Source organism: Ursus arctos, unplaced genomic scaffold (genome assembly GCF_023065955.2).
Source record: "Ursus arctos isolate Adak ecotype North America unplaced genomic scaffold, UrsArc2.0 scaffold_4, whole genome shotgun sequence".
NCBI classification, from domain to species: Eukaryota; Metazoa; Chordata; class Mammalia; order Carnivora; family Ursidae; genus Ursus; species Ursus arctos.
The window spans coordinates 29,819,049-29,831,704 of record NW_026623056.1 but is presented as its reverse complement, the minus strand read 5'-3'; the positions used below and the strand labels follow the sequence as shown (position 1 = coordinate 29,831,704).

Genomic DNA, 12,656 nt, shown 5'->3' with positions numbered 1-12,656 from the left:
GATCTCAGGACCCTGAGATCAAGACCTGAGCTGAAATCAAGAGTCGGATGCCCAACTGAATGAGACACCCAGGCACCCCAGATACGGCTTTCTAACAATCGCAACGGCTAAGGGTGAGATGAAGGTTAGACCTTTATCAACTAATCCATGCTGCAATGTGAGAGAACAATCTCGTGTATGCCTCACGCAGGAGGACGGCTGGAGGGGTACGGAACTCGCGTCTGAAGGCGCACCATGAGAACGACAGATGGGGTCAGCAGGTGTGTAGGGCAGTTTTGACAACGGCCCTTCAGACGGGGCTTTAGGGGAAGCAAGGGGCTCAAGTCCGTCACAAAGGATGCTGTCACTGGCTAGGCCCTGGAGACAAAATACTAGCAACAATAGCAACCTTTACTGTGGGGGAGGCCCAGCGTCCTGGCCCACGGTGCCCCCATCTGAGAGAGGGTTCACCCGATGAGGTGTCCCCTTTTCTTTTTGTTCCCATGCCACTCATCTTGGTGTGCAATGAGCAGCGGGACGAGAGAGAAAGAAGGCAGGCTCTCTAGGCCTGGTATCTTTAGGAGGAACTGTCTGGATTTCCCTAGTGAGGGGGTACCAGCCGTGGGCCGTCCAATGGCCTGGCACCCGGGGCATCTTGCAGGCAGCCCTGTAGGAGGCATGCAGTTCTAGAACTGGTCTCTCCCACTCACTGCACACCAGTTAGAAGTTACAGAGCTGGCCTCCTGCTCGGCTCTCACTGCACACTCTGCATCCAGCCCTCACCTCTGCCTATCTCCCTTGGCAATTAAGGTGCAGAAGGTTCTCCTGATGCTACGGTTGTGGGGACTGAGATCATTCTCAGGGAAGTCACGGCCCTCTTTCTGGCTCACTGTTCCCCATGACTTTTCTTCTGTTTGAAACAGACCAAGACTCCAGGCTGAGAGGTTTCCCTTCTTCCTTTTCCTTGTCGTGTGGCCTCTGTTCTGCTTGGAGGGGATGTAGCCACCAGGAGAGGGGCAGGGCAGGAGTTGGGGAAAGGCCACAGTTGGGTCAGCCACGCCCTCAAGGATAAAGGGCAGTAGTAATGGGAGGGGTGACGACTTGGTTTCCATCTTTCCACCACAGAAGGAGCTGAAGTACAGCAGGAGGGACTTCGACAAGACATTTCAAAAACCTTCTACTCAGAAAGAGCTAGGACATCCACGAGCTAAGTACAAGAACTGCTCGGACAGTGCTTCTAAACTATTTCTGCAAACAGGTAAGTAGTGCTGCAAACAGGACCAGCTGAGCCCTTGGGACCCTCACGCGGCACGCCTTAGGCAGCCCCCCGGACGGAGCTCTCCGCGGCGCAGGGCTGTCGCATGCCCAGTGGGCACTAGAGGGCACCCCAGCCCCAGAGAGGCTGTAGCCCTGGCCAGGGTGAGCAGCCCCGGGAGGCTGATCTCTAGCCCTGGGGCCCCACATCTCTAACTGCCCTCAGGCTTGTGAGGAAGCCCTAACTCTGCAAGAAGCCTTTCTCCCAGCTGTTTTGCTCACAACTATGTATTCTAGAACAAGTTAGGATTAGGAGCAAGGATGGAGTGGACTGCAGAGTCTGAGCAGGGGTAGGGTGCGGCAGAGATGCTGGCCTGGCTGGGAAGGGAGAGATGGGTGTATTGGGGCAGTGGCTCTGTTTACCCAGGTTTGGGGAGACCGGGAGGGGAGCTAGCTGGGTTAGGGATTCTAGCGTGAGGGGTGGCTCTGGCATAAGGAGGCCAAAGACGCAGGGTGAGAACACCCGTGCTTTGCCCCGTACCACCCGGAACAGTGCCAGAACACAGGAGGGGCGCAGGATACACTGGGGGAATGAATGTAGGGGGAGGGTCAGGGTGCTTAGCAGGGACAGAATGGGGAGGTCAGGATGAAGCGGAAAACCCAGGTTGCTAAGGCTCAGGCAGGAGGGGTACCGGTGGCAGTGGGGAAGGTGGGAGCCGACATCAGCTGGGCTAATGGGAGGGAGGGAGGGTTCTTTGGCACTGGCGTGTTGATGACCACCACAGACCACTGGCTCCACAGAGCGGGGCCACCATAAGCCCCCTCTCATCCCTCCTCTACACGCACACGCATGCGTGCACACGTGCAGTTCACACATGCGTGCATACACGCCCCACTTCTCAGCAAGCCATTTCCCTTTTAAAGTAGAGACAGATGACCTCCTCAGGTTATAACTAACAAGCATCTGACCAGTCCACAGGGGGCTTCACTTGGAACCCCCACCTCCCTCCACCCACCCTCCTACCCTCTCCAACCTCTGCCCCTCAGGCCCCATGCTCAACAACTCTTCTGCCCTTCCCTCCTCCCCGGTAGTCCAGCTGGGCCTGGAGGTGGGAGCAGCATCCAGTCTGGAAGCCCTGGGTGGCTTGGAGCCCTCCTTGGCTTGTAGGCTATTTTTGCATTTCCTTTCGTTTGCTCCCAGCCAGGAGCGGCCCGGCCCTAGGAGGGGAGTCTGAGGACCGCAGCTGGGCTCTGGCTTGGCCTCAGGGAGGAAGGGAAAGGCCACCTGCCCAAAGCCCAGTGGTCCTAGCCCCTGGTCCCCACAGACTCCCCCTGCAGCCCCGGGAGCTGCTGTCCTGGCCTCCTAGGAGCCACCCCTTACAGCTCCCGTGGCCTCCGGTCCTCAGCATGGGGTTTATCAGGGACTCTGCAGTTTCTCCGAGTTTCCTCCATAGAGGACCTGGAAGCTTTCCTTTCCAGATAAGGAACACCTTCTCACTGCCATGTTATCTCTTTCCTTCTCACTTTTCAAGAGGTGGGGAGTGCTCTTCTTAAACAAAGCAATATGCTAGTAACATAATTGAGTGCCCGTCCTGGCGCCCCCACTGCCCCACGCTAACCTGCCAACTCCCCACTCTGCTCATTTCAAAGGGGAGTCAAAGGGCAGCGGATGGTAGTTTTGTTACCCGGTTTCCCCAGCAGACATTTGTAAACAGCTAGGGGGCAGGAGCCCGGGAGTCCAGGACAGCTGCGTGGGGGCCCAGCAGGGCTGTCCCAGGGGCTGAGATCCACGCCTCCACTCCTCCCACGTTCCAGGGCTCACCAGATAAAGGCTCCCAAGACAGGGCCGCACTCACAACATTGTAAATCTGGTGTGTTTTCCACTGGCATCCTCCAATTTCTTTGTGGAGCCCTCATTTAATATGAAAGTCAAGTTTTAGTATCTATTTTATATCTATTTTTTTTCACCAAAAAAGGGCATCAAACCGTAATGGCTATTCCGTACTCATCATGCCTCTGGCCCTGTGGTGATTTCAGACTTTACTCTCCCCTCTCCTCTCTGCCTCGCACCCTGAAGCTCTCCCTCTCCTGGTACCCTTTCCCTTGGTGTCCCTCCTCCCCACCCCCAACCTCTTCTCCACCTTGAATTCATGGTTCTCTTCACGTCAAACTTCCTGAAAAAATATTCCACACTCTTGGCCTTTCCTTCTCCCACTTATTCCTTAACCCTGGGGCAACCATTTTCCACCCTGTGGAAACGCTCTGCACTTTGCTCTCAAAGATGACTGCGTCTCAAAGGGCTAAATCCATGAGTCCTCATCTCTTTCTGTATTTGGTGCTGGCTGCTGTTCACTGAGCCCTCTCTGCAACTCACTCCTCTGTGTTTCTTCAACATGGCTCCAGCTTCTCTTGGTGCTCTGCTCTCCCCCTCGTCCTTCCTTCTGGTCTTGCAGGCTCCTTCGTTTCGGTGTATCTGCATTGACTTTCCTACCACTCTCTTCGTGACCTCACTGATGCCCATGGCTTCAATTATCAATTAAACAGGTTTCCCAAATCTGTAGCTCTAACCTAAACCTTCTCCTGAGTTCTAGATCAATTGGTCAGTAGTCTGAAGACGCTTGGGTAGCCCTTGGTCACCACAATTACACAGGACTGAGACCAGAATGTGTGTCTTCTGTGGGACTTCCCGCTGCCTAACCTCCAAGTCCCTGGGAGGCAGGTCCCAAAGGAGTACAGGCTTCAGGTCAGATAGCTTGCCACGTACATTACATGCTCTGAGATCTTGGGCAAGTAGCTTCACCCCTGTAAGCCTCATTCTCCTATCTGTAAAATGGGGGTAATAATGGCGGCTACTTCACTGAGTTAGATGCATGAACTGATGCATGTAAAGTGCTTAACACGCTGTTAGCCTACAGCAAGTGCTTGAGATATGTTAGCCACCAAGAACTGTCATAATAAATGGCTTTTCAATTTGTGTTCAGGGCGCCTGGGTGGCTCAGTCAGTTAAGCGTCTGCCTTCAGCTCAGGCCCTGATCCCAGGGTCCTGGGATTGAGCCCCATGTGTCAGGCTCCCTGCTCAGCGGGGAACCAGCTTCTCCCTCTCTCTGTCCCTCCTTCTCCTCATGTTCTCTCTCATGTGCATTCTCTAGCTCTCAAATAAATAAATTCTTTAAATCTTAAAAAAAAAAAAAAGCAGTGGATTTAAAAAAAAAAAAGCAACCCAGAAAATCTGTGTTCAGCCAGGGATTGGGAATCATCCTGAGCTCCTCATTTTTCCTTCAACTCTACCCAAAAAGTCACTGAGCATGCTCAGTTCTACCTGCTGAGGCCTTCGTTCATGCCCTTCCGCCCCTCACCCGGACCCCACCACAGAGGCCCCGCCGGGATCTCACCGACTCCGGTGCCATCCCCTCCCCACTTGGGCGCTTCGCAAACTGTCACACGCAGCTGAATCCAGGGGGGCAGAGCATGTGGAACTGAGGGTTTGGAAGAAACCAGGGGTGTGGAGCGGCTGAGAGTGCATTTCCAGCAAGTGCTGGGATCCCAAGACTGCTGGTCCAGACCACACTCTGGGTAGCAAAGCTCCACTCTTCCTCTAATTCTCTTTCTAAAAAAACTGGTATGATCATATCAATCCCTGCCTGGAAATCTCTGATGAACTTCACCATGTTACCTAAACTGCCCTTCAGGGTTGCTTCCTCCTGTTCTGTCTCACACAGCATATGCCCTGGCCACACACAAGCTTCTCAAAATGCCATGCATTTCCATCACTTTGCACCTTCGCTCATGCTGCTTCCTCTCCTTATCTTCCCCGCCTCTTGGAAGCCCATTCCTTTTTCCAAGACTCCGCATAAGTGTCACCTCCTCTAGGAAGCCTTCCTCCACCTTCATGGCAAACTTATTCATGCTTTCTGCTGTGTCTCCTCCTCCGTTTACACCACTATAAATGCATATATCCCATCTCATTATAGTTACTGTCTCCATGGCTGTCCTTCTAGTTAGATTTAAGCCCGTTGTCTAATCTGTCTTTGTGTCCCAAGAACTTGACACCGAGTAGACAGTGAGATAGGAGTGCAAGAGAAGGAGGGAGGTGGGTGCAGGGGGACACTGAAACTTAGGTCCACTCCAGCTCCTGCTTTCCAGGACTGCGCTCCTGATTAACACACCACCGCCCCCTGGTGGCAGTGTACCAAAATTGCTGGTTCAATGTCTTTGGAAAGGTCATGGGTACTTCTTTTAAAGTAAGGATCGGCATCACCACCCTGGAAATCAAGATCCCTAAAGACTCTGCCAACCATCACTGACGTCTTCTCAGTCCTCAGTACCCCTCTCAGTACAGGTTTCTACATACACAAGGTAAGCCATGCACACATATTTCAAGCCAGTGATAAACTGAAGGCAGCCTACCCTCCGGTTTCTCTCCCACTGCTGTGAGTTCAGACTCCTGGCTCGGCTCACTGGTTCCATACACGTTGATTGCGCACACACGGAACTTATACTCTCGGTCAGACAGCAGGTCCTGGACGTTAAAAGAGGTGCTGCGGCACGTGGCTAGTTCCTTCCACGTTTTGTCCACCGAGTCCCAGATCTCAACGCTGTAGGACTGCACAGCACTGCCACCATCATAGGAGGAGCCATACCAGGACAGGGTCAACGAGGAACTCCGGATGTCAGAGGCGCAAGGCGTGCCGGCTGGGGGGTCTGGCTTGTCTGGGGACAGAGAAGCACAACATCACCCACGTCTTCAGAATTGCAGGGAAAGAACGTTTCTGAATTAGCGTTGTCTTGGAGGAGAAGCCCAGAGAACCTGAGCTGACACCCCTGGTCCTGGCTCTCCTCTCCTCACCATGGTCACACTAAGCACAAACACACCGACACAGAAAGCTCCACAAGTACCTATTTGCTCGAAAAAAACCCTCTTTTTTTGGCTAGTTTTCCAACCTACAAGTCATGATTTCCTGTACTTTGCCTCAGTCCTAAACATATTTCTCTGAGTAAACAGATCTAGGAAGCTGCCCAGAAGGCGTGGACTGCTTCCCATCAAAAATATGTTTTGAGAGAGAATTTAATGTGTGCATGTGTGTCTGTCAGGCCCTAGGTCAGTGGCCTGTGACATAATGAGGGTCAGTCTCCACTTTCTCTGGAACTCGGGAAACGTCTGCCCATGGACAGGCAGAACAGCACAGTGAGCTCTGAAGTCAGACAGATCTGGGTTTGAACACGGCTCTGTCTCCATTCACTACTTGTTAACCTCTCTGTGCCTCAGTTTCCTTGTCTGTAAGCCATGTGGATAATAATAGCAATTGGACCACAAGGCTGTTGTGAGAGTTCCTGGAAAAGTGGCTGGTGTGTATAGACATTGCTATCACTATTATAGGAGTTTATTTCTTACTTTATAACATGTAAAACGTTACTTCTACCCTCTCTCTTTTATCCTCATAGGACCAGGATAAACCGAGAAACAGTTTCGAAAGCAAACTGCAGTAGCAAATCACAACCATGCCTGACTAAGGGCTGGAAAATGAGCAGAGGACACGAGCAAGAAGCAGCCCCTTTGGCTGGCTGCCTTTCCGTTCAGGCCAGTAACGCAGCCAGCGTCAAGGCAAATCACGCCAGCCTATACTTTAGGGAGGCGATCGAGTTTTGCTGATTTTGATGGTCGCTCCTTTGAACAAAATTCTCCTGTTTTTTAGATTTCACTTTTATAGGTGGTTGATTAAGCTACAGATACCAGTATTCGGTAACCCCCATCTCCCAGCCCCCCCCACAAGGCAGTCTGAGGTGTAGAGTTCCCCAAACCAGCAATTAAAACCATGCTTTCCATGCTCTGTCATTTTATAAGCTATGTGACCTCGAGCAAATTCCTTAACTTCCAAGTTTCCAAACTTCCAGTTCATCTTTTTTATTTGGACAATTGTGCTAATACGTTATCTACCTTGTAGGAGTTTTGTAAACACCCAAGGCAGCAAACCCAGGGAAAGTACTGCACTTCTACTCTCCCTCCCTTCAACAAGGTGGGAAAGCCAAAGAGAATTCTTGCAAATGACTTTGTGCATACAGGGGAGAAAAAAACATTCTGTTGGCATGTGTACGTGTATACACACACACGTACACATATACGTGTCCATTCTCGCCCCTCCCCCAGGCCCCGCGGCTTCCCCATCTCGGCTGAGGATGCCTTGCCCAGAGACGGCCCAGCCTGGGCCCTGCGTGGAGTGGCTCTGGGATTGTGACAGAGCTACTCCCCGCCACTTGCAGTCACTCTGGAGACCTCCTGTGAGGGAACCACTTTCACTGGTTGTTTAAAGTGTTCTCTTAGAAAAACTATTTGTTCTGAAAGATGTATTGGTCTTCTTAGAAATATTTCTGGTGTTGGCTAAGATGTTTATTACTCTCAACTCTTGTAGAGGCAAGTGCTTCAAGTCCTCTCAAGACCCGGCTAAGGAAGTTAAAAAAGCCCAAAGAGGGATGAAAGACAGACTCACTGCTTCCCCCGAAAAAAACTGCCTGGGAAGTGTCTCGTTGGACACGTTTCGAGTCATGTAGGTTTGTAGGTTTATGCGACAAATGTAGATACACTCCACTGACTGATTTTCTCCCCTCTGTGTTGGTGAAGCAAAGGTTGAGAAATGGGTATTGCAAAAGAGGTACTATTTGTACCCTACCCTGTTCCAGATGTCTCTTGGCTGAAAGGGTCAGAAAGACTGACATAGGATATATGTCGCCCCCTGCAGCACAAGAGAAGATGCAAAATTTGGGGAGGGGGACTTTATCCCAAGAGAAGCTACAATGCTTTCAGGGCATTTGGTTCCAAATTAAGGAGTTCGGACAAGGCTCAAGTCTGAAGTCTAGGGGACTGGAAGCGCCCACCCCCGTGCCTGACCTTAGGGCCATGGGCTTGTGCCTGGTGCTTTCTGTTCTCTTCAACTGACAAGAGCCTCACACAGAGGCTGCATCAGCCAGGGACTGAAACCCTCAACAAACGTCCTCAGAACAGAGGGCCTGTGAGGCTCCCCTCCACACTAAAGACACGGAGGCACTCTGGCTGGGACGGGGACCCTGGGCATGGTCCGGTGAAGGCAAAGCGGGCTCAGTGTCTAGAACCCTAAGCTCCACGCTGCCCTGGAATTCTCCCATGGCTCCCTGGAGACTTGACTAACAGAATGGGAAACGCTGAGTCTAAGGGAAAAGTCTCCCATGGCAGGATTTTCCCTTCAGTCCCGGGGAAATGGAGGCTCTCCTCTCTACTACCTCTCACTGGAGTAACCGCCCGGGTGGTCTCGTGTGCCCATGGCCGTGCCCAACCCCACCTGGACCTCCCTTCACTGTGCCTCAGCAGCCACTCGCAGCCTTTAGAGAAGGGCAGGGGTGTGAGACCCCCCCCCCCATCCCCATGGTCATCTGCCTGGATAATCTGGCCCTTGAAAGCTAAGGCACTTTGCTTGCTAAGAATACCCAGCGAGCCAGTGGCAGAGCCAAAAGGAGACTCCGAAACATCTCCCGAGCCTTGTTCCAGGGGCCTGCTTTTTTATGGGCTATCCAGCAGAGTAAGATCTAGAAGCATCTCGCTTCAACCCACGCCAAGCATCACAAAGGGAAATCTCCTGCCCTTAAAAATCAGGAGTTCAAACTCAGATAGTAGTTGGGGATTACTGGGTATTTGGAGATTCTCTCCACTTTGTTTTTCTCCTTTAAAGATATGCAAAGTGACCTGTTTTTCTCCTGCCGGACAAGTTACTGGAAGGAATGCATCTGGGTTAGCTGCTCTCTGGGGCCCCTCCCGCTCCCCCCTAAGGCAGAGCTGAAAGGGCAGGCGTCTGTGGAAGCTCTCAGAACACACAGACTCCTGAGCTGCCTTTTAAAACATAAGCATTTAAAATAGTTAACCATCACTCATTCAAACTAACTGAGGGAAAGGCTACTTTTTATTACCGTTTTAAAAATAGGAGTCATAGCCTAGATGAAAAAAAAAATGGTATTTTAAAGGACAGATGAGAAGTTTACTGCTAACCAGTAGAAGTCGTGTTACATCGGCCTTATTTAGCGGGCCTGCAAACGGATGCTTCCCACGTGCTTGAAAACTGTCTGGAACAGCCCGAACAATTCCCGTTTCATCCCATTTACGTTTGACGTCTACTTAATAAGCCCTGATCAGATACGGCACAGACGCCCCAAGAGACACGCAGGTAAATCTGGGCCTAATCCAGGTTTACTCTGGACTAATGCTAAATCCCTGGGCTCTGAATGAAAGTGGCCTTGCCGGATCCATCAATGCGAGTCCTCATTTTATTGAGCAATTCTATTCTTAGCTCTGGGAGGGGGAGGCAGACAGAAAGCCCGTTCCCCTCCATTCCATTCCCCTCCCAGGACGGCATTTAACATGCTGCTCCTGCCAGCTGGCGGGCAGCCACGCCAATGGCCCTGTCAGCACTGGCTGAGGAGAATAAGAAACGAAACCATAAAAGGCCAGAACCGCAGCCCCGAGGTGGTGCTGGGGGAGGGGAGCGTGTGGCACCAGGGAGCCAGCCAGAGCGGGGGCAGGGGCACTGGTCACAGAAAAGCAGTTAAAGGAGGTGACCCCCAGGTTCCCCAAGCTGAGGCAGCTAAGACAACACCAAGGAAAACTGGAAACCAACGCGTGCTGATGGGGGTGGGGGTGGGGCCAAATCAATACTTCGGGTACAGATCTAAGTGTGCAGGCAAACTGGGTCACTAGCACCAATGCCCCAAGCCCCCAAATGCTCTTGACTCCTGAGGGGCAAGTCATTGAAATGAACATCTGGAGTCACCAAAGAGAGAAAGAGTGAGAAAAAGGTGTCTCCTGTCTTTTTAGAGATGAGAAATCTATTCCCTGACCCCTTAACACACTGGCCTTCCCAGATTTAAAAGTCCTGATTTAAAGCACCAAAGCAAGGCGATCAAATCAGGAACCGTCAGGCCACAGGCCGTCACACACACAGCCTCTGCCGGCCCACAGATGCGCAGACACACGGCCTGCTGCCCATCGGCCCGCTCCTTCATCTGCTGTTCCTCTGCTGTCCTGCGCACCTGCCATGTCAGGGCTCAAGGACAACGTGAGGCCAGTGAGGAAGGTATTCTGACACTGCAGGAGAGAGCCCATCGGGGCATGAGAAACAGTGGCTGGGGTGGAGAGGGAAAAATGAACTTGAAAATCAGTCTGGAGAGAGGCGCAACTCCAGACGGGGCTGCAGGAGGTGAGAAAAAGGAGTGGCTGTAGGATCGGGAGGTCACGGTGACCTGAGAAGGGTGGTCCCAGCAGACTAATGGGGGTGGGAGGAAGGCCGCAGGGAGGTGAGGAAGGAGACTCAAAGTGGAGACTGGCCCCTCCAGGGGCCGTGGCTGTGAAGACGGCGAGAGAGAGAGATGGCGGGGCGGCCAGGGCGCCGGGGCGAGACAGGACATTGCAGGCGTACACGCTCCTGTGTGTTTGGCTGGGATGGGCCAAGTAGAGGAGAAGGTGAAGATGAGAGAGAAGGGGACAGAAGTACACAGACACATGTTGGTGCGGGGCAGGAAGCGGTGCGAGTTCACGCCTGCTGCCTCCTATTTCTCAGGGAAGCCAGGGGCCAGGGCCTGCAGGGTGATAAGTGATGGTGGAGAATCTGGGAGAACACTGAGCTGACTGGTGCCTCCACCTGGACACCGGCAGAGTCCGGCGCTGAGTCTGCGGGTCGTGATCTTTTTCCTGCGGTGCCCCCAGAGCCAGGCGCAGGAGCAGTGCCGTGGAAGGCAGCACCACCCGAGGGCGAGGGCCAGGACTGGCAAGGGGACTGAGTGGCGGGGGAGCGGGGAGGGCGTGGACCGGAGGGACAGAGAGTGAAGGTGCCGGAGGAATGGGTCTGGAGCAGTGCGGCTCAGGGTTTCCGAAGGCTAGAAAGAGAGAAGCCAGGAGGGGATTCCTAAGAACAGGAAAACACTGTGGGTGTGGGGCAGGGTCTGGGCTTCTCCAGGAGCATGAAGCCCAGCAAGAGAGTGGGGGCAGGTAGGGGGAACACAGGAGCACGCGAGGCTGTGGGCAGGATGCCGAAGAAGTAGGCCCCAGGGAGATAAAGCCCCAATGCCCACCATCCTGCTGGGTGCCTCTGCCTCCCTTGTCCTCTGACCCCCAGGCCACCGCGTTCCCACACTCACCCACAACGGTGAGGTTGACCTGGGCCTGCCTGCTGCCCAGCTTGTTCTCCACCAGCAGAGTGTAGCAGCCGCAGTGCTCCTGGCGTGCGGCCAGGATGGTGAGCCTGCTGCCGTTCTCACTGTTCTCCACCTTGATGTGCTCGCTCTCCTGGATCTGGGGGCACAGAGTGGGGCAGGCGCTGGAGACTTGGGCCAGGAAAGGAAAAGGGCTCCGACCCCCACTCCCCACCCTCAGGGAGAGCCGCTGGACAAGCTGCATGGGGCTCCATCTTGTCCGGACTCTGGGCTTCCCCTTCAGGCCCCGCCTCTCCTGCATCCAAAGCCAAGTCTCCCTGAGGTGGTCCAGATCCGGGGTGAGCCGGGAGGGTGCCGAGCAGGGTCCGGCAGATGAACCATGTCTGCACTTGCTGCCTCAGACCAGAGCTGAGGAAGGTCCCATATCTCCACGGCTTTGGGAGGGACGGCAGGAGAACATGTCTGAGCAGAGCCACCTACAAAGGCCACCCCAGTGTGTTCTGACCTCTTCTGTGCTAATCCTGGAGCCACTAGCCACATGTGGCTACTTAGATTTTAATTAATTAAGTGGAAATAGCCCAAATGTCCATCAACTGATGAACGGATAAACCAACTGTGGCCTATCCAGACAACAGAATATTATTCGGCCATAAGAAGGAATGAACCCCTGATTTATGCCACAACATGGATACGCTAAGTAAAACAAGCCAGATGCAAAAGAATACATACTATATGGTTCCATTTATATGAAATGCCCCAAATAGGCAAATCCATAGAGATAGAAAGTAAGTTAGTGGTTGCCAGGGCCTGAGGGAAAGGGAGGAATGGCTGCTAATGGGTCCAGGGTTTCTTTCTTGGGTGATGGAAATGTTCCAGAATTAGATCATTGTTATGGGTGCACAACTGGTGAATATATTGAAAACCACTGAATCGTACACTTTAAAAGGTCAAATTTCATGTCGTCTGAATGTTATGGTGTACATAACAAAGCTGCTATAATGATTTTTAATTAATTACAATTTAAAAGTCTGTTCCTCAGTTGCACTAGTCACACTTCAAATGCTCAACAGCCACATCTGGTGGTGGCTACCATATTGGATCACGGATACAGAACATATCCGTCACTAGAGAAAGTTCTTTTGTCCTCAGGGGGCACCTGGCCAAATGTCTCTGAAAAGGAAGAGACTGCATCTTCCTTCAGACACCACCAGGCCAGACAGAGCACAGAGCAAGCACCCTTTGGGATGATAAGGCAG

The 12,656-nt window shown here is 52.7% G+C and overlaps 1 protein-coding gene across 5 annotated transcripts in view; it reads right to left on the bottom strand.

Annotated features, from left to right (window-relative positions):
* Window positions 1-12,656, bottom strand: part of MYLK (myosin light chain kinase) — a 200,017-nt gene that overhangs the window by 34,601 nt on the left and 152,760 nt on the right. For all 5 annotated transcript variants that reach the window (XM_026494976.4, XM_026494993.4, XM_044382615.3 and 2 more), the window contains 2 exons: window positions 11,386-11,539; window positions 5,641-5,943 (listed from right to left, as the gene is read on the bottom strand). In XM_026494976.4, coding sequence (XP_026350761.2) covers window positions 5,641-5,943; window positions 11,386-11,539 — 457 coding nt within the window. The remainder of the gene's footprint in view (window positions 1-5,640; window positions 5,944-11,385; window positions 11,540-12,656) is intronic.